We start from the raw sequence: 19,065 nt of genomic DNA on the forward strand, positions 1-19,065 counted from the left end.
AGTACGATCGACAACCGGCCATACATGGACAAATCCATAGTCACTACCCGGCTATGTGCATGGCATTTCAAAAGATATGATCCCGAACCATCTCAAACAACAGATCATATTTATTGTTTAATTAGAGTGATGCGAAAAGCATTTAGGAGTTTCATCTATAAGATGTTAGCCTTTTACGAGTGTATGAAGAGGGGACTTAACAGATTTATTATGTTGCTTGTAAGGCTTCCGTTTGGAAAGTAGGGTCACTTCCACTTCTTCATCGAAATTGTGTTCAATTTCCTTTATTTGTTTCAATGGTTGTATCTGAATGGTTTTGTGTCATGTAAACTCTTATGATATAATATATGATTTGTCGGTGTTAAAAAAAAAAATACTCCTCACGGTGTTAAAAAAAATACTCCTCACCCTTTATAAAGTTAGCAATGTATAGAGTCCACTAATACAAGAAATTCGTAACGGATCGAGTTGAAATTAGAAAAGTGAAACGCATCAGCCTTCTAAACATAAGTAAACGTGAGCACATAATGAAACTCTCATAATCCTTTATCAGTCCAGAAACGGTTTCTCTCATGATAAAAATATATTTTGAATGGTCTAACAACGTTACGAAACAACACATGTTTGCAATAAAAGTCTACGATCGATGAAATTTGATTTTGATGTATGCTTATGGTAATCAGCGACGAAACATTTCGACTTCAATAGAATGACAAAACCATGCTTAGCTTAACCTATGTGAGAATTGTCTCATAATAAGGACGGCTTGTACAACTAAACATCCCACAATACAACTCAAAGCCTACTTTGTCACAATCTCATCTTTTGCCACATGTCAGAAACATCAAAGTTCATAATCATAAAACATTTACCAAAACAAACACTCAAGAAAATAGAAAAACGAAAGTTTCCATGCTTTAAGACACACCCGCCATATTTCCCACGGTACTGAAGGGTGGTCGTGGCTGGGGCGGCCATCTCCGCTTTGCTTCTTCTTCTTCCCTTTTCCTTCGTTCCTCCTCAGCTCTTCTAGCCGCTTCTTCTTCTTTCTTTCTTTCTTCTTCTCTCCTCATAGCCTCCTCTTCACGTCTCTTCCTCTCCACCTCCTCTTTCTCTTTCCTCTGCCTCTCTTGCTCTCGTCTTCTCGCCATCTCTTCTTCTTCACGTCGCTTCCTTTCTTGTTCCTCTCGTCTCTTCGCCATCTCTTCTTCTCTCTTTCTCGCTTCTTCTTCACGTTTTTTTCTCTCCACTTCCTCTCTTTCTCTCTGCTGCCTTTCTTGCTCTCGTTTCTTTGCCATTTCCTCTTCTTTTTCCCTTTCTTCTTCTCTCTTCCTCGCCTCTTTTTCTTCTTCCTCACGTCTTCTCCTCTCTTCCTCTTGCCTCTTAGCCTTCTCTTCTTCTCTCTCCCTTTCTTCTTCTCTCTTTCTTGCCTCTTCTGCTTCCTCCTCACGTTTCTTTCGCTCCTCCTCTCGTCTTTTAGCTTCTTCCTCCTCTCTCTTTCTTTCTTCTTCTCTTTTCCTTGCTTCTTCTTCTTCTTTCCTTCTACGCTCAGCTTCTTCCTCTTCACGTCTCCTCTTCTCTTCCTCCCTCTTCCTTTCTTCTTCTCTTCTCCTTGCTTCCTCTTCTTTCCTTCTACGCTCAGCTTCTTCCTCTTCACGCCTCCTCTTCTCTTCCTCTTCTCTTTTCCTTTCCTCTGCTTCCTTCCTTTTCCGCTCAATTTCTTCCTCTTCACGTCTCTCCCTCTCTTCAATCTCCCTCGTAAGCTTTGCAAGCTCTCCCTCTGCACAAGACACACAATCTAATATCACACTTTCTTTCTGAGCTTCCAATAGTCCCTTGATTGTCTCATTATTCAAGTTGAAAGACACGGCAAGCACTTCCCGGTCCAGTACTTTGAGAACCGAGTTTTGCCCTACTAAGAACTGAGGGTGGTTTGTCTTCACTGAAGTACTAAACCCCATGAATACGAATGAACTGTTTTCAAAAGACATTTGAGCCATAGGATGAAACTTCGGCACAACAAAAACATCTCCTTCCTCAACCATGAACCTCTCACTCTTGCTATTGTTCTTGCAAGAAGACAACGACCGTTGGTTAACCACCCGAATCATGCCTTCCCCTTGTAACACAATCGATATCTCAAAAGCACTAGGGTTCCAGTGAGGTGCCATCATTGATCCCTACAAAATTCATTTTTAAGTCGCATCAAAAAGACAAGATGTCAAAACCAAGGCAATATGGTATTAGTTGTAAGTGCCTTAACCTCGGTTAGATTGACCATGAAAACCCCAAATCGTGAACCCTTTAAAGCATCCAAATCCTTGTCATCTACCACAATGCTCCGACCATTGTTGTTCTCAAAGTCTGGGTCAGACTCAAAAACATTGAACGTTCTTGTTTTCTTCTTATTAGCATCACCGATTGGTTTCATCGCCAAATGATCAGCCACGTCTTCGACTCTGACAAAGAGCCTAACGAGCCGTGATTGCCACTTATCCTCCTCCGAGCCTTGCGTTCTGTTTCTCGGCAGAGCATTTATGATCAAGGGAGGTTTCGCAGCGTCTCTTATCTTCTTCAAAACATCCCCATGAACCTTCCATATCGTAAAAAGAAACACAAATCAGTGAAACAACAACCACAAATAGAATCAGGTCATGTACATTTATGAGTCTAGTGAGCAAAACGTACCGCAAAAGCTGACCGGAGAGTTCTGTCGTCGAAACCCAATAAAAGGTCTCTAATACTCGAGTAGGCTCCAAGACATGGATCGCTTAAACACTTCCCCACGTCAAAGATTGCGTAAACCCTAAGTTTCTCTTGAACTTTTTCTTTCTCCAAGTTGCTGTGTACGTAAAAGACTGAACCGGAACGTAGCCTATAAACATCTCCTCGTCGTAATTCTAACGTCCTCTCGCTCTCCTCCTCCACCCAATTTAAAGTCCCAGTCCCTAATAAAAAATAACAAAATCTTAATTACAACCAAAATAGATATAATTAAATAATCAATTTTAATTACATTATAATTATTTAATTTTTGTATCAAATAAAATAAGTTGTGGGGGTGTGTCAAAGAATTTGGTTCAGGTTCGGTTTACATGCGAAGCTATCAAGAGTTTGAGAAACAAAGTTACACATAACTCATAAGTAGCTTGAGTCGTACCAGTGTGAACGAATAAAACCATGTCGGAATGGAGAAGAAGGGGAAGCAAGAGTGCGTTTGGCTCCAATGTTATGAACTGAAGATGGTATCCATCACCGATCTGAACGGCTGATATCTCTCCGAACTCAGTCGTAACAATTGGCATGCGTTGATCTCTCTTGAACAGAAGTGAGGAAGAAAACGACGACGAGACGAGGCCATTTTGGTCGGGAAAAGACTGTGTGCAGAGGAACAAGGTGATGAGATAGACAAAAACAGAGAGTGGAAGTAATGTAGATCTCGACATTGTTTGTTGCATATACTCAAATGAGACTTTTCATCTCTTTTATCAACGATCACAGACGGGTCCGTGTTTGGACACATGTCGTAATAAGTGAACACGTGTATCGCTAACTTGACAGGTGGTGGATTATTTCTTGATACTAATCTTAATATTCATGAATGACCATCGTCGAGAGACGAGAAATATATTATAACTTCGTCGAGAAAAGATAGTTGCATGTGATTGGTAACTACATTTTTTAAGCAAATTAAATTGAAATCTTTTTTTTTTCCTTTTTTTTCAGAGATCGTAAGCGTTTGTACTCTGAATATTTTTATACATCCTAGCGGCAATATCTCTAATGATATGTGTAATAATAGAGGTAACATAACCATGAGATAAGTATGAAAAGCAATATATAGGTCCAGCGTCCAGCCCATTATGTTAGAACTTAAAATTGTGAAACATTTCCCATATACTGTAGTGATAACTTCCGAGGGCTCGTCTGAATAAAGTTAGTTGCATGCATGAGGTGTGTTTATGGATTTAGAAAACTGCGTATTTTGCGTGTATACAATAAAGAAAGAGAAAAAAATGTTTGCTCAGACTCTTACATTTTTTCCTTGTTTTGATTAAGTTCTTATACAATTAAGCAGATTAGTGATCACGTTTATTTGAAACTAACACTAATCATATGACCTAAGCATAAATTCGATCTAAGTCAAGTAGAGCATGCTAGCACAAGTGGGGAGGAACACACATTACTGGAAGAATATCAATAAAAGAGAACGATTATATTTGGTTAAGAATAAAGGTGTGAAAGAGTAATAGTTAATAATATATAATGTTGGAAATGTGAGTGAAAGGGAGTAGATTAAACGAATGAAAAAGGTGTAAAGTAATATAATCGAGACACTAGAGCAAAGGCTAAAATACCAAACAACATATCCAACCTTCCAAAAGGATTCCCCCATGTCTAAGAAAAAGCATGTTATGAATGTGACTACTCATTGTGTTACTTTTCCAAATTGTAAGAGATTGAAGATACTCCACTCTACCTCTTTTCCTCCTTTTTTTCTGGTTAAAGTTCATTGTTTATTTCTACTATTCCATATTTCTCTAGTGTTCGATCAAGAAAACATTTTAAATTTGTGGCTAGTTTTGTGCCATTTGTAAATACCGCTAATAGATTAAAAGAAAGGTGTAAAGTTTGATCATGACTGAGTTATGAACATATGTCATAGATTGATAGGAAAAATTAGAAGATAAAACTTTCTAATTCCGGTTTTGAAAGATTAATTAAATATCATTAGCTATTAAAAATGTAAATTATTGGTCTTCCTCACAAGTCACAACTACATTTTACGTTTTTCTTACCCTTTGCAACACTTAATCAAAATATTTGTTACACTTTTATGTTTTGGTACTATAAACACTAAAAATCAATCTACGAACGTCAAAATAATTTTTTAAGTACCTAGCGAAAATTATGTAACACATGCATGAGTCATCACGTATAACTAAGTGGACAAGATTCACGAATAGTTAAGGAAATAAATAAACGTTATAAGAGTTCATATGATGATTTGTGGTTCGATACCAGATTGATTAATGTCAAGTAGTCTGCTGTTTTAAACCCTACTTTTTTACGTGGAAGTCAAAACAAAACACCATCTAAATGACACTATTTTGAACTTTGAACCAATTATTGGGTTATACATTACTTTTAGATATGCACAGCTATACATGAACTTGAAAATAAAAAAACTTTCTTGATCTTTTTATGAAATTTTCCCTTTCTGCGTTATATTTTTAACGAAAACGATCTTTTTTATATGTGTGAATGACATAAAATCAGAATCTAAGAAAAACAACCTTTATTGCTTTTGTGAGCTTCAAGCTTCCTCCACTTTTAAATGAAACGTATGTGCGTTGTGTATCATCGGCCATCTCGTTTGTTTTCCTTACTTCCTAAGTATTTGACACTTTTTTTTTTCTGCTAAACAAACTCGGTGTGCCAAAAACAAAAATAACTAAAGCTTTAATAACATACAAAGAATGACCTAAAACATACTCAAGAACTTATAAGGGAGAAAGATAGTGAAAAAAGAAGGAAAACAAAATGAAGTGTACATCCATCCAATGGCGGATGTACTTTCAGAGTTTCTTATACAAAGAAATGATTAATGTAAATTTTGCTATCTGTTTTAGTTAATTAGGAATAGGACAGATGGTTTCAGAAAAACAATAATCACAGGAAAATTAATGTGGAGCAGCTTGATTGATTAAAAAGATAATAATCAAAAGAAAATAAGATGCTAGATTTTGCGTGCTCTTTTGAGCAACAAACAAAGTTTGTGAAAATCTCACTTATGGAATAAATAGTTTCAAGGATTTTCAGATCATAATTTAAAGGCATCAAGAACTTTATCCATATTATTATTTGGAGAGGGAAACGACTAGGTTTCCCTTAAATTTCATTTTAATTAAATAATATATGTTACCAATATTCCTTTGTATCAAATAATTGATGTTTTAGGAAAAAAAGTTTTTCGATTCTCAGTTTTTATGCTAAATTTATTGATTTGAAATATTTTCTGATCATTTCGTATTTTGCATTTTGTTTTACTATTAATGGAATTTTGTTAAAGTAGATAGTAAATCATGTTTGTATTACAAAAAAAATTATAAATAAATAATTTATTGATACGTGTGTAAAAATGTAAAAATAAATTACTATGATATGGATATACAAAATTTAATTTTTCAAATTTTACGCTTTTCAGAATGTTGGGAAACTGTTTAGCCTTGACTAAAGTTGGTTATGAATATATGATAAACTCAATTTATTTAGTGACATAAGAGGGTTGTCGGTGCATGTAAACTCAATTGTAAGTACATCCCTAATCTAATAATAAACTTCTCCAAATTCTAAATCTAACGTGGAAATTATGAAGATCAATTGAAAGAAAATACTCATAGCAAAAAAAAGTATTAGATCATTTGATTAGTGCATTTCTTAGATCATTTGATTAATGCATTTCTTAAAAAATATGATCACATGTAAAATGGCTTGGTTTAGAGACAGACGGCTGATGAAAAGTTATGGGAAACAATTATGATATTGTGCTTTGGTTTGGTTTGGTTTAGATGGCTGATAAAAAGTTATGGGAAACAACTATATGATATTTTGCTGTAACAATTGAGTTGAATTAGCCTTGATTAAAGTTGGTTATGAATATATGATAAACTCAATTTATTTAGTGACATAAGAGGGTTGTCGGTGCATGTAAACTCAATTGTAAGTACATCCCTAATCTAATAATAAACTTCTCCAAATTCTAAATCTAACGTGGAAATTATGAAGATCAATTGAAAGAAAATACTCATAGTCATAGACTGGCAATATTAGATCATTTGATTAATGCATTTTTTAAAAAATATGATCACATGTAAAATGGCTTGGTTTAGAGACAGACGGCTGATGAAAAGTTATGGGAAACAATTATGATATTGTGCTTTGGTTTGGTTTAGATGGCTGATAAAAAGTTATGGGAAACAACTATATGATATTTTGCTGTAACGCGTAGAACTATATACCAGAATGATTCCCAAAAATGACTCTGTTCTCCAATTTGGCCTTAAGTGTTTGATATGAATTAAGAGTGAAGAATTTGCATGTAGTGCAATTGTGCTAAGACAACATGTACACTTGTTTGTTTGTTCGAACTAGAGTTATCATGTGGGATAGATATGCAATAGCGATCATCTAACAAATATTACACTGAATTGGTGGCTACTTGCTAGCTAGGTTTTAACAAGTAACAAGGTACAACCACAATACGATTTTGATAACTACTAGAGGGGTGTATTGAAACTATGATTTTCTTTGGTCAAATAGTTTTACAATATTATGGTTCACAAAAACTTTATTCTTTTATTTTCCTGATTTAGCTTCATGAAATAAAATATATATATATATATATATATATATATATATATATTGTACACAACCTTTTTTATTTATTTTTTCCTTGTTTTTTGACAACCCTTTTTCATTACCCTTTTAAAAATTTGTCTTTTTCAGAAATTAACATAGTGAAGGCAGGTCGAACATCTCTTGATTAAAATTAATAAGAGAGTGATACAATACAACTTACAAAAAAAAAGCAAAAAAAATAAATAAAGAATATTTTTTAAATATCCACAGTACCATTACACTGATATAAAAATACAACAATTACAATTCAAAACCTCCCACTTTCACAAACCCTTCTTCTTCCTCAAACATGAGAGTCCCTGCTTCATCAGACACAACCAGTAACTCAAACCTCGTTTGCTTTAACGAACCAACTTCGGTGCTCGACCTCCGTAGAAGCCCAAGCCCATCCACCGCGGAGGAGAAACCACTCCTTGTCTCCGATCAATTCCCGTTAGATGATGATGATCATGTGATGCGTTCTATGGATTGGGATTCAATCATGAAAGAATTAGATTTAGATGACGATAACCTCAAGCCTAATTTCCCATCTTCTCCTCACTTCGCCGCCACCGCCGTCGATCCTCCACTGCTTCCTATCTTTCCCGATCAGCTTCATCCGCCTGAGTTTCCTGGTCACGGTTACGGATTCAACAACGAAGGTGGAGGAGGACTCGATTTCGTAGAAGATCTCATCCGAGTTGTGAATTGTGTTGACTCGGACGAGTTACAACTCGCTCAGGTGATATTATCACGGCTCAACCAACGTCTGAGGTCTCCGACGGGAAGGCCGTTAGAGAGAGCAGCGTTTTACTTCAAGGAAGCTCTCGGTTCTCTAATAACCGGAACAAACCGGAATCAAAACCGGTTATCTTCCTGGTCCGATATCGTTCAAAAGATCAGAGCAATCAAAGAATTCTCCGGTGTATCTCCGATCCCTCTCTTCTCTCATTTCACGGCGAATCAAGCGATCCTCGATTCGTTAACCTGGCAACAACAACAACATCAATCATCTTCTTCTTCTTCGCCGCCGTTCGCTCACGTCGTTGATTTCGAAATCGGATTCGGTGGTCAATACGCGTCGCTTATGAGAGAGATCGCCGAGAAATCAGTTAACGGGATCAGGTTTTTAAGAGTGACGGCGGTTGTTACGGAGGATTACGCCGTCGAGACGCGTCTCGTTAAAGAGAACTTAGCTCAGTTCGCCGCGGATCTGGAGATTCGATTTCAAATCGAGTTCGTTCTGATGCGTACGTTTGAGGTGTTATCTTTCAAATCGATTAGGTTCGTCGAAGGAGAGAGGACCGTCGTTTTGATATCTCCGGTGATCTTCCGTCGTTTAAACGGAATCTCCGGTTTCGTTAATGATTTACGGCGAGTTTCACCGGAGGTCGTCGTCTTCGTCGATAGCGAAGGATGGACGGGAATCTCAAGAGGAGCTGGATCGTTTCAGAGAGAGTTCGTTAGCGGTTTAGAGTTCTACACGACGGTGTTTGAATCTCTCGACGCCGCAGTTGCAGGTGGTGGTGGTGATTTGGTGAAGAAGATTATTGAAGCGTTTGTGTTGCGACCTAAAATCGCGTCTGCGGTCGAAGCGGCTGCGGATAAGAGAGGAGAGGAGATGATGACGTGGCGAGAAGCGTTCTGTGCGGCAGGGATGAGGATGGTTCCGTTGAGCCAGTTCGTTGATTTCCAAGCTGAGTGTTTAGTGGAGAAAGCGCAAGTCAGAGGGTTCCACGTGGCTAAACGACAGGGAGAGTTATTGCTTTGCTGGCACGAAAGACCTCTCGTTGCCACGTCAGTTTGGCGGTTTTAATAAACCAACCGGGATTGAGTTGAGTTATTATAGGATTTGGTTTGGTTTTATTATTTACTACTTGTAAGTTGTAAACCATTAGAGAATTTACTGAAACATTCACCAAAAAATTGGCATTAATGACCAGATGAAAGTTTAACAATATTGACCGCCAGAGTTTAAGTTGATATAAGAGCTAGTAACCTTTGATGTACAATCTATAATTCGAAATGAGAATCAGTGTTTTTAGTCTATAAATGATTTGGTTTATGTTTCATAACTTAAGTTTAACCCTGAGTACAGTTTGAGCTATTTTTTTTTGCTTTATGTATAATGATTTATAACTATCCAGTTATTCTTTGAGAAGGCTCAAATGATCTGGAAAATAACGAATAAAAGACATTACCGTGGCTAAGATAGAGAGCCACGGTAGTTGACCAATCGGAAAACTATCATGTAATTGAAAGGCTTCGTATTTGCTTCATCATTAACAAAGGAGATTACAGAGTATAGAAAGACTTTACAAGGTTAGTATGATCTCCCGACTATATCGCAGAGTATCTCTAACAAATATTGAAACTACTATTGACCAAGTTTTGAGGAAGACTCATGTTCGTTCATCCTCCCGTAGTTGAATCGTTGGGACACCGAACGGTTAAACTGGACCTGAACTCGTTAAAGAGTGTTTTCGGTAGTCCTTTTGTAAAAATGTCAGCAAACTGCAGAGAAGATGGGACATGAAGAACCTTCACCTGACCAAGTGCGACCTTCTCACGGGCAAAATGGAGGTCGATCTCTATATGTTTAGTTCTCTAATGTTGAACCGGATTGTTGGATAGATATACATCACTTACATTGTCACAGTAAACAAGAGTTGCTGTCCGTATTGGTATATGCATTTCCAGAAGGAGATTTCTTATCCAACATGTCTCAGCCACTACATTTGCTACACCTTTGTACTCTGATTCTGCACTTGAGCGAGACACTGTTTGTTGGCATTTGGAGGACCAGGAGATTAAGTTCTCGCCAAGGTAGACACAGTATCCGGATGTTGAGCGTCTTGTATCAGAGCACCCTGCCCAATCCGAGTCTGTATATGCAGTAAGTGATCCCAGATTTCCCTTAAACAACTGCAGGCCGTGACGTTTTGTTCCCTGAAGATAACGTATTATGCGTTTCAAAGCTTGAAGATGTGGTACCCTTGGATCATGCATATACAAGCACACCTGCTACACTGCATAAGTGATATCAGGTCTTGTAAATGTTAGATACTGCAAAGCTCCAGCTAAACTCCGATACTCTTTAGGATTTTGAATTTTGTCACCACATTCGCCTGCGAGCTTGGAATTGACATCAACTGGTGTAGCTATCGGATTACAGCCCTGCATCCTTGCTTTTGATATGATCTCCTTAGTGTAATGAGCCTGAGAAAGCAATATTCCAGCGTTGTTATGCTCTGCCTTTACACCCAGAAAATAACTCAAGCGGCCTCCATCTGTAATTGGAAATTCCCTCTTAAGCGACAGTGTGATGTCATCGATCAAACCTTGTCGAGAGGTAGTCAGAATGATATCATCAACGTATAGTAGAAGGTAAGCCATATCTGTTCCACATTTGTACACAAACAACGAGTTATCACTCTTACTCATGGTGAAGCCTAGTTTTGAGACAAAACCTTTAAATCTTGCATTCCATGCCCTTGGAGCTTGCTTGAGCCCATATATAGCCTTGTTGAGCTTGCATACATAATGAGGATGTTGTCTGTCCACAAATCCTGGGGGCTGATGCATATAGATTGTCTCTTCTAGATCACCATGTAGAAAGGCATTTTTAACATCTAGCTGCTTTGTGCTCCAGTTTCTTGCGACAGCAACATGAAGGACTGATCGTATTGTTGCAGGTTTAACAACCGGTGCAAATGTTTCGAAGTAATTGACCCCTTCTTCCTGTGTTTTGCCATTTGCAACCAAGCGAGCTTTGTACCTGGCTAGGTTCCCCTCTGCATCATGTTTATGCTTGAATAGCCACATAAAATTAACAATATTAGCATCTCTAGGTGGTGGTACCAGATTCCAGGTCTTATTCTTAATTTGAGCCTCATACTCATCAACCACTGCTAGGTTCCAGTTCGGATCAGAAAGAGCTTGTTTGTGGGATTTTGGAAGAGGCGAAACATGTAAAGTTGTAACAAGAGAAAGATGTGTTTTAGGCTTTCTAGTTCCTGTTTTACTACGAGTGGCCATCGGGTGGCATGGAGCATGCTGAACCGGAACAGAGACCAATGGATCAGTTGTGATCGGAGCAGTAGCAAGAACTAGGGGTTGTGGTGTTGGTGATGTTTGAGGAAGACTGTTTGTTTGAAGTAGTTCCTTGAACATTGATGAGGGCTCATCTACATGATTTAAAAAATCATACTTGGAGTGAGTTTGAGCCTCTGTTATAGCTGCTGGAAATGTGGATTCATCGAATATAACATGACTTGAAATTATTATTTTGTTTGTCTTGATATCAAGGCATCTATAACCATGATGCTGCAGCGGGTATCCAAGGAAAATACAAGGGGTTGATCGAGGAGAGAGTTTGTGTTTTGTGGAGTTGTTCAAGTTTGGGTAACATAAACAACCAAATATACATAGATGGTCATATGTAGGTTCCCGCTTGAACAAGGTAGAGAAAGGGGTTTTAAAGTTGATTGAAGAGCTGGGCAAGATGTTTAGTAAGTGACAAGCCGTATGCAGAGCCTCAGCCCAGAAAGATGGTGAGAGCTGAGCTTGAAAGAGAAGGGTGCGAATAGTGTTGTTAATAGTTCTTATCATCCTTTCGGACTTGCCATTTTGCTGGGAAGTGTAAGGACATGAGAAACGAACCACAATCCCATTAGTATCAAAGTGACGAGTGAACAAGTCATTGGAGTATTCACCACCATTGTCACATTGAAAAGATTTGATGGATGTGTTGAATTGAGTTTTGACATAGGTAGTGAAGTGAAGAAATTTTGAGAAAACTTCACTTTTTCTTCGAAGAGGATACACCCACAGAAAATGAGTAAAATCATCAAGAAAGATAACATAATATCGAAGATCACTAATGCTTGGAACAGGGGAGGTCAAAACATCAGAGTGAATAAGTTCAAATGGACTAGTAGTAGTAGAATTTGATTTAAGAAAAGGAAGTCGAACATGTTTCCCAAGTTGACAAGCATTACAAGATGTTGGTAAGCTAGTCGTATTACATTGAAATTTATTGGAAGAAAGGAGAGATTTAAACGTCTCCTTATTGGTATGTCCGAGACGCATATGCCATAAAGACGGAGAAACAGCAAGACAAGTGGTGTGCGAAATGGTGTTGTTGTGTGGAGATTGGAAGAGATATAGATCACCAGTACTGTCACTGCGGAGCAGGGGAGTCCGAGTGAGAAGATCTTTCACAAGAAAACCAAATGGGTCAAATTCTACTGAGCAAGCATTGTCTTTTGTGAACTTTCGAACATATATCAAGTTTTTGATGATATTGGGGGTAATGAGAATGTTATTAAGATGAAAAGGACGAGTGTTTGAAGCAAGGGAGGTGTGACCATAAAGAGAAACAGGAATGGAAGAACCGTTGCCAACAATGACTGAGTTTCTGTTGCTCAAATTAAAAACAGAGTGGAGAGTACCTGGTGAAGAAGCTAAATGTGCTGTGGCACCTGTGTCCATATACCAATCCCCTCCGTTTGGTTCTGCAAGTGTCATGGTGTTGAACGCTTCTGCAAAATCTCGAGTCGGCTGTAGATCAGCAGTGTGTGCCTCTGCATTGTGAGCGTTAGGTGGTTTCGGAGCTGGTCCTAGCAAACCACGGTTCTGAACAGTTGGAGGGTATTGTGCCCATGGTGCAAACGGAGGTTGTTGCCACAGGTTGTAAGGGTTTGGCCAGTAGGACCCCCAAGTGGGGAACTGTTGTCTCTGTTGTTGCAGCGGGAGATTTTTTTGTTGCAGAGAATTGTTGCGACCCTTGTTGAAGCGATTGTTTCGACGCCATGGTCGGTTGTTCCTCTGCTGAGTCTGATGCTGCTGATTCTGGGAATTGTTGCTTGTCGTGACCAACGCCGTAGGAGATGAGGCATGAGCCATATGTGAAGCAATGGTCTTGTGAGCTTTCTTCAAGCGACTTTCTTCATCTTCGAGCATGGATTTGGCATCATCAAAGGATGGAAATGGCTTATGGTGTTTGATAACATTGATGATGTTATCAAACTTTTCGTTGAGTCCATTCAGCATGTACATCACAAGATTGCGTTCATTGGCTGGAGCATCAAGATTGGAGAGAAGATCTGCTAGTGACTTCAGGGATTGACAATAAGTTTGAATGGACATATCACCTATCTCCATGGTTCGCAGATCATTGTCAATCTTCATGACCCTCGCATCCTTGTTGTTACAAAATTGATTTTCTATACAGAGCCAAATGTCTCTTGCTGTACCTCCGGTTTTGAATGAGGATTTGAAGAGAGGTTGAGCCAGAGTTCCATAGATCCACAGCTTAACGAGTCCATCTCGTTTCAGCCAAGTTTGATCATTCGCATTTGCTGGAGCAGACGAGCCATCAACATGTCCTAAGACATCGAACGTGAGGCAATGAGTGAGAAAGAGTTTCTCTCCAGGCATCTTAGTTGTGATCATCTAAATCAAGGATCAAAGGGATGTGAGATTTGATGTTGGTGACACCAAATGCTCGTTCAGCTTGAGCAGCCATTGAGAGAAGAACAAGGGAGAAAATATGAAAGAAAGAGAAGAGATTGATAAAGAGAAGAGAAGAGAAGAGATTAAGCCAAGAGAAGAAGATCAGAGAGATCGATGATTTGGCTCTGATACCATGAAAGGCTTCGTATTTGCTTCATCATTAACAAAGGAGATTACAGAGTATATAAAGACTTTACAAGGTAAGTATGATCTCCCGACTATATCGCAGAGTATCTCTAACAAATATTGAAACTACTATTGACCGAGTTTTGAGGAAGACTCATGTTCATTCAGTAATGATTAATTATTTAATTTCCATGTAACATGGATCTTCTCATTATTCTTGTGAAAAGAGTTCGTTCTTTTAATTGCCTTGTTTTCACAAAAAATAAGATTATCTTTTGATATTATAATAAAGAACCATTCGACCATTGCACTATGAAACACTCACATATTTTGCTTGTAGCTGAAGCAATGTGTAGCCAACAAAGCAACAATAACACCAAAGATATTAAGAAACTTACTGAACGATCCCACATATAGCGTCACTTTCACGCCACCTTGTCCAAATAATGAACATGTTAGTTTCCTGATCTGATTGCCACTGTCCAATTTTTACTTTGATTGGCAATCAGATCAGAAAAATCAAAGTGGAACTACGCTTTGATAGACTATCTCCGGCAAGTGGAACACGTGCAACGTCCATATAAGTTTAAAACTCTCAAACCTATCACAACCTTTATTATGTTCATACTAGCCTTCCAAACAATCCCTAAACCCAAAGTTTAAAACTTTGTTATTTTCCTAACATAACTAATCAAAAGCGGTATATATACATCATGTTTTCTTCATCTATGATTTCTGTTATTTTTTTTTTCAAGTATAAGTAGTCTCCCAGTTAGATTTTAAGTTTCTAAATGGGGGATTAGTTATTAAATTTTTATAATTTGATTCTTAATCAAGACTCATTATATGTAGGTCCTAAGATTTTTATGTTTTTATAATGCTGAAACTGGTCTGATCATCCATAATCTAGAATTTAGGATTTTTGCATCAAAATGTTCCGTAAAGTGTTTGAAATTTTGAATGAATGTACATCGAGCAACTATTTGTTAAACACTATGAACCATTGGAGTAGTTTTTTACAAACAATCAAATAAACACCTACACAATGATATTTTCATACGAATTTTTATCTAGGCCAATAGTAAGAGGAAGTGTTTGGTAAAAATCCCAAATTTAACAAGTTTTAAGAAGAGAAATCTAAAAAAAAAAATTATATATACAATTATAGAGGAAATATAAAGAATTTTGTTTGTATTTTTTAATAAAAAAGTTATATTTTTTATAGATAAAATTTGTTCTAAAACATTTAGAAAACGTTTCCTTCCAATTTTTTTTTGTTCTGTAAATACCAGATTTTCTATTCTAATATTTTGTACATGTTCTAATAATTTTAGAAAAGGTTTTTGTTTTAAATACTTTAGAAGTTCGGATTTCAAAATTTTACGAATACTCAGAATATACATTCTACAGTTTACTCTATGTTCCAAACTTTTTAGTAAATATGTTCTCCGATTTAATCTATGTTTTGAAAACGTTAGAATATGTTTTATTCTTTTACTCTATCTCTGAGAAAATTAGTATATATATACTACAAAAATATAGAATATGTTTTCTTAATTTTTTAGATTTCACTAAATATAGGAAGTGTCTTTGAGAAAAGTAACTAAATATTTATCTAAGTTCGTATTTGTTTGTTAAGATTATGTTCAACGCAATTTAGAAAACGTAGTCTAAAAGTTTTGAGAAAATTAAAAATAAAAAGTGTATAAACCCTAATCGATTAGTGTCATAGTTTATTGTCTCTAGAGGAGTTTTCTCTTATTTCTTTTCACTCATTTTCGACTGTTTTTGATGGCGATGCACATCTACATTAAGAGTGGTGTGTGGAGATTGTATTACAAAAAGGAGTGGAGTTTACTATTGATGAAGAAAAACGTGGGAGATTATTGTATTTGGAATTGACTACAACTCATGAAAAATTGAAGATTATGGCTATAGAAGCCTATTGAATAGAACCGAATATGGTTGATATCGAGCTAAGTTTTTTACCCACAGATCATACTGTGTTATGATGAATAATAGACAGGTTACAAATTTTATTTCATACTATAAAAAGAAGAATACAAAAAATTTGTGTATGACATTCAAAGGTGGAGTTGAGGATCATGGGAGCAAAGTCAATTTGGATTTGTATAAAAAACTAGGGGATTCAAGTGATGGAGATGATGATGGTAGAGTGGGTGAAAAACTACCTTTATTTGTGGTGAGTGATGTCAAACATAATGATGTTTTAGAAAAAAAACAAACAATGTAAACTTCAATGATAGTGTTGGAACGACGTTGAAAGGTGTGAGCGTAAGGAAGGGTCAATATTTCAGAAGCAAAGAAGTGTTACATGCAACTATGGAATTGTCTACGATGAGGTATAACTGCGACTACAAGATTACAAAATCTTATACAAAGTTGTGGTGTATACGCTGCATAGATGGTGTTTGCAAATGGAGTCTTTGCGCTGAGTGTTTAGAGGGGTCTACGTATTTCAAAATCAACAAGTTTGTGGGGGACAATACAAAACCAAATTTTGTAGGACACCTTCAGCAAAAACAATTTGACATCTCATTATGCAGAATTAGGAGGGTGTACTGGAAGGGTTTAAACCGAATGATATCATTAATATTATTCATATAGAGTATGGTTGTGAATTAACTTACCCCCAGGCATGGGAGTCTCGCGAGTATGCAGTTAACAAAGTTAGAGAAATTCCCGGGAGAAGTTATAGTAAAATGCCAAAATATTTGTACATGCTACAAGAAGAGAATCCGGGTACGTATAAGTTTTTTGAAGTTGATTGCGATGATAGATTCAAATATCTATTTGTTTCTTTTTTTCAATCAATAAGAGAGTTCTACAAGGGGATTCAGAAAGTGTAGCTGATGGAACATTTCTGAAGAACAAATACAAAGGTATTCTACTTGTTGCTATAGCCGTAGATGGTAACTCTAATTTGTATCCAATCGCATTTGGAATTGCTGATTTTGAGAATGGTTCTTCATGGGAGTGGTTTTTGAGCAACTAAAGATTGTTATAGGAGATGATAAAGATTTATCTTTTGTATCAGATATGCATTTGTCAATTGGCAAATCAATTGAAAAAAACTATTCATTGGCTACTCATGGTATTTGCATCGACCACCTGATTGGTAATGTTTTTACATATCACAAGGGAAGGGGTGTGGCTGATTTAGTTGCAAGAGCGTCTAAAGTGTAAAGAGTTGCTGAGTTTGAAAAAACATTTCGCAGAAATTTGCAACATCTTTTATGCGATTAGAGATTACCTAGAGGATGCTCAGGTGAAAAAATGGGCTCGATGTCATTTTCTTGGATACATATATGACTTGAATAGAAACAACGCTGCATAATCGATTCAGTTTTGAGATCACCTTTAGAAAAAGCTGAATTATAATATTTTATATAAATACAAATACATAGATACAAAACTGAATCATAATGTTTTAGAAACCAAATACAATACCACAAGCATACAGATTTATTTTTGACTTACCACATATTTTGGTTTAGCGGATGGTGGATTGGCATGTGTCAAAGTCGATGCTATAGTGGATAGTAATTCCGTGACTTCTGATACATTCTCCTTCATCTTCTTCTATCTCTGGCATATTTCTTCCTTAGAAGGTTTGAAAGAAGTTTCAAACACTCCTTTAATGAATGACTTCATTTCTTCATCAAAACCATGTGTGCTTGCGGCTTGCTGATATAGCAATTTTATTTTCTTACTCTCTACACTGTGATCAACGTGCTTTGTCTTTCTCTTCTTCAAACCTGACACTTGTACATTTACATCTTGCTTCTTCTCGCTATTCTCTACACCAGAAAATTGATTATCTCCATCACTAAGCTTTGGATCTTCTTTCCATTTGGAGCTACCTCACTATCCTTTTCAACATAATCATCTTTGTTTATAACCTCCTTTCTCTTTTCTTCGGCTACATAATCAGTTTCAACATATTCCTACACATGGTCTCCAAAACCGTAACCAGATCTGATCAAAGTGTTTAAGTTTTTAACTACATCATCATTGATCTCACCACGCCTCAGAAAATCTACTGACTCTAATAAGTCATAATTTTATGTAATTGAAATGTATGGAAAAAATATATCCTAAAAAAAAAAACATTTACACAAATGTTAGTTAAGCAACAATCAATAAGATTTGCAAACTCTTAACTATAAAGAAACACTACCAGATTATGACCATAAAAATCAAAAAGTAATTAAGATATGAAGTTATTAACCTTTGGTCCAATTGATTGCTCTATGAAGATAATGTATTGATAAGACACTTTTGTTGTGCATTTCCAGTTAGAAAATCTAGGACCGTTTACAATTTTTTTGTTAATCTTCTCTCCCAATAATTTTCCAATCACAGGAATTGATTCCATAACCCATATTTGAAGTGCATATGAGAAACCATTAAGAATATAACTATTGGTCTTCTTCAACTCTTTTCTTGTGTCCATGATCGAGTTAACAAGATAGTCAAATGCATGAAAACCCCAAATCAAACGAGCAGAATATCCTAGAACATTTTCATAGATGGCAAACACATGTGCAGAGACATAATCACTTTTCACTTTCTCTTACTCGATTTCTACTCCTTTTCAAAACATGAACAAAACAATTAACAATACGTAAATCAAACAGAACGATAAGAGCTATTAGAAATAAGAGTAAATAGCTCTCATGAGGGGAAAAACAAATATCCATGAATTTTAATATATCTTTTAAGTTAGTCATTAACTTTTCTCAACTATTTTTCAAAGTTTTCCTGCTAAATATCCATTTTAATTAACTTACATAATTCATTTCAATGACAAAATATATAAAAGTATTTGTATATGTACTCGTTGACCATGGTTTTTCTTCCATAGAGAAGCTAATTTTGGAAGTACACCTAACACGTAAAAAAATTCTTTACAAAATGCCTTGTAAACCACCAAAGTAGATATAAAAGCAAGATAAACATCATGTTAAAAAAAAATAAGAATTCTAGAACTGAGCTTGT

The 19,065-nt window shown here is 36.5% G+C and overlaps 2 protein-coding genes across 2 annotated transcripts; one reads left to right on the forward strand and one right to left on the reverse strand.

Annotated features, from left to right (window-relative positions):
* On the reverse strand, nucleotides 682-3,459 carry LOC104747698 (vicilin-like seed storage protein At2g18540). The gene is made up of 4 exons (XM_019237418.1): nucleotides 3,161-3,459; nucleotides 2,689-2,948; nucleotides 2,264-2,593; nucleotides 682-2,180 (listed from the first exon to the last, which is right to left on the reverse strand). Exons 1-4 carry the CDS (start codon nucleotides 3,456-3,458, stop codon nucleotides 918-920), a joined length of 2,151 nt encoding a protein of 716 aa, XP_019092963.1. The 5' UTR covers nucleotide 3,459; the 3' UTR covers nucleotides 682-917.
* On the forward strand, nucleotides 7,607-9,442 carry LOC104747699 (scarecrow-like protein 15). The gene has a single exon (XM_010469380.2). The coding sequence runs from the start codon at nucleotides 7,712-7,714 to the stop codon at nucleotides 9,215-9,217; it is 1,506 nt and encodes a 501-aa protein (XP_010467682.1). The 5' UTR covers nucleotides 7,607-7,711; the 3' UTR covers nucleotides 9,218-9,442.

Source organism: Camelina sativa, chromosome 15, assembly GCF_000633955.1.
Source record: "Camelina sativa cultivar DH55 chromosome 15, Cs, whole genome shotgun sequence".
NCBI lineage: Eukaryota > Viridiplantae > Streptophyta > Magnoliopsida > Brassicales > Brassicaceae > Camelina > Camelina sativa.

Excerpts from the sequence above, each read along its gene's own strand:
- LOC104747698 (XM_019237418.1), bottom strand. The coding sequence starts at position 3,458 with ATGCAACAAACAATGTCGAGATCTACATTACTTCCACTCTCTGTTTTT. Across the intron at positions 2,594-2,688 it reads CTCTCCGGTCAGCTTTTGCG|GTTCATGGGGATGTTTTGAA; the intron begins GTACGTTTTGCT and ends ACGATATGGAAG. Across the intron at positions 2,181-2,263 it reads TCATGGTCAATCTAACCGAG|GGATCAATGATGGCACCTCA; the intron begins GTTAAGGCACTT and ends TGAATTTTGTAG.
- LOC104747699 (XM_010469380.2), top strand. The coding sequence starts at position 7,712 with ATGAGAGTCCCTGCTTCATCAGACACAACCAGTAACTCAAACCTCGTT.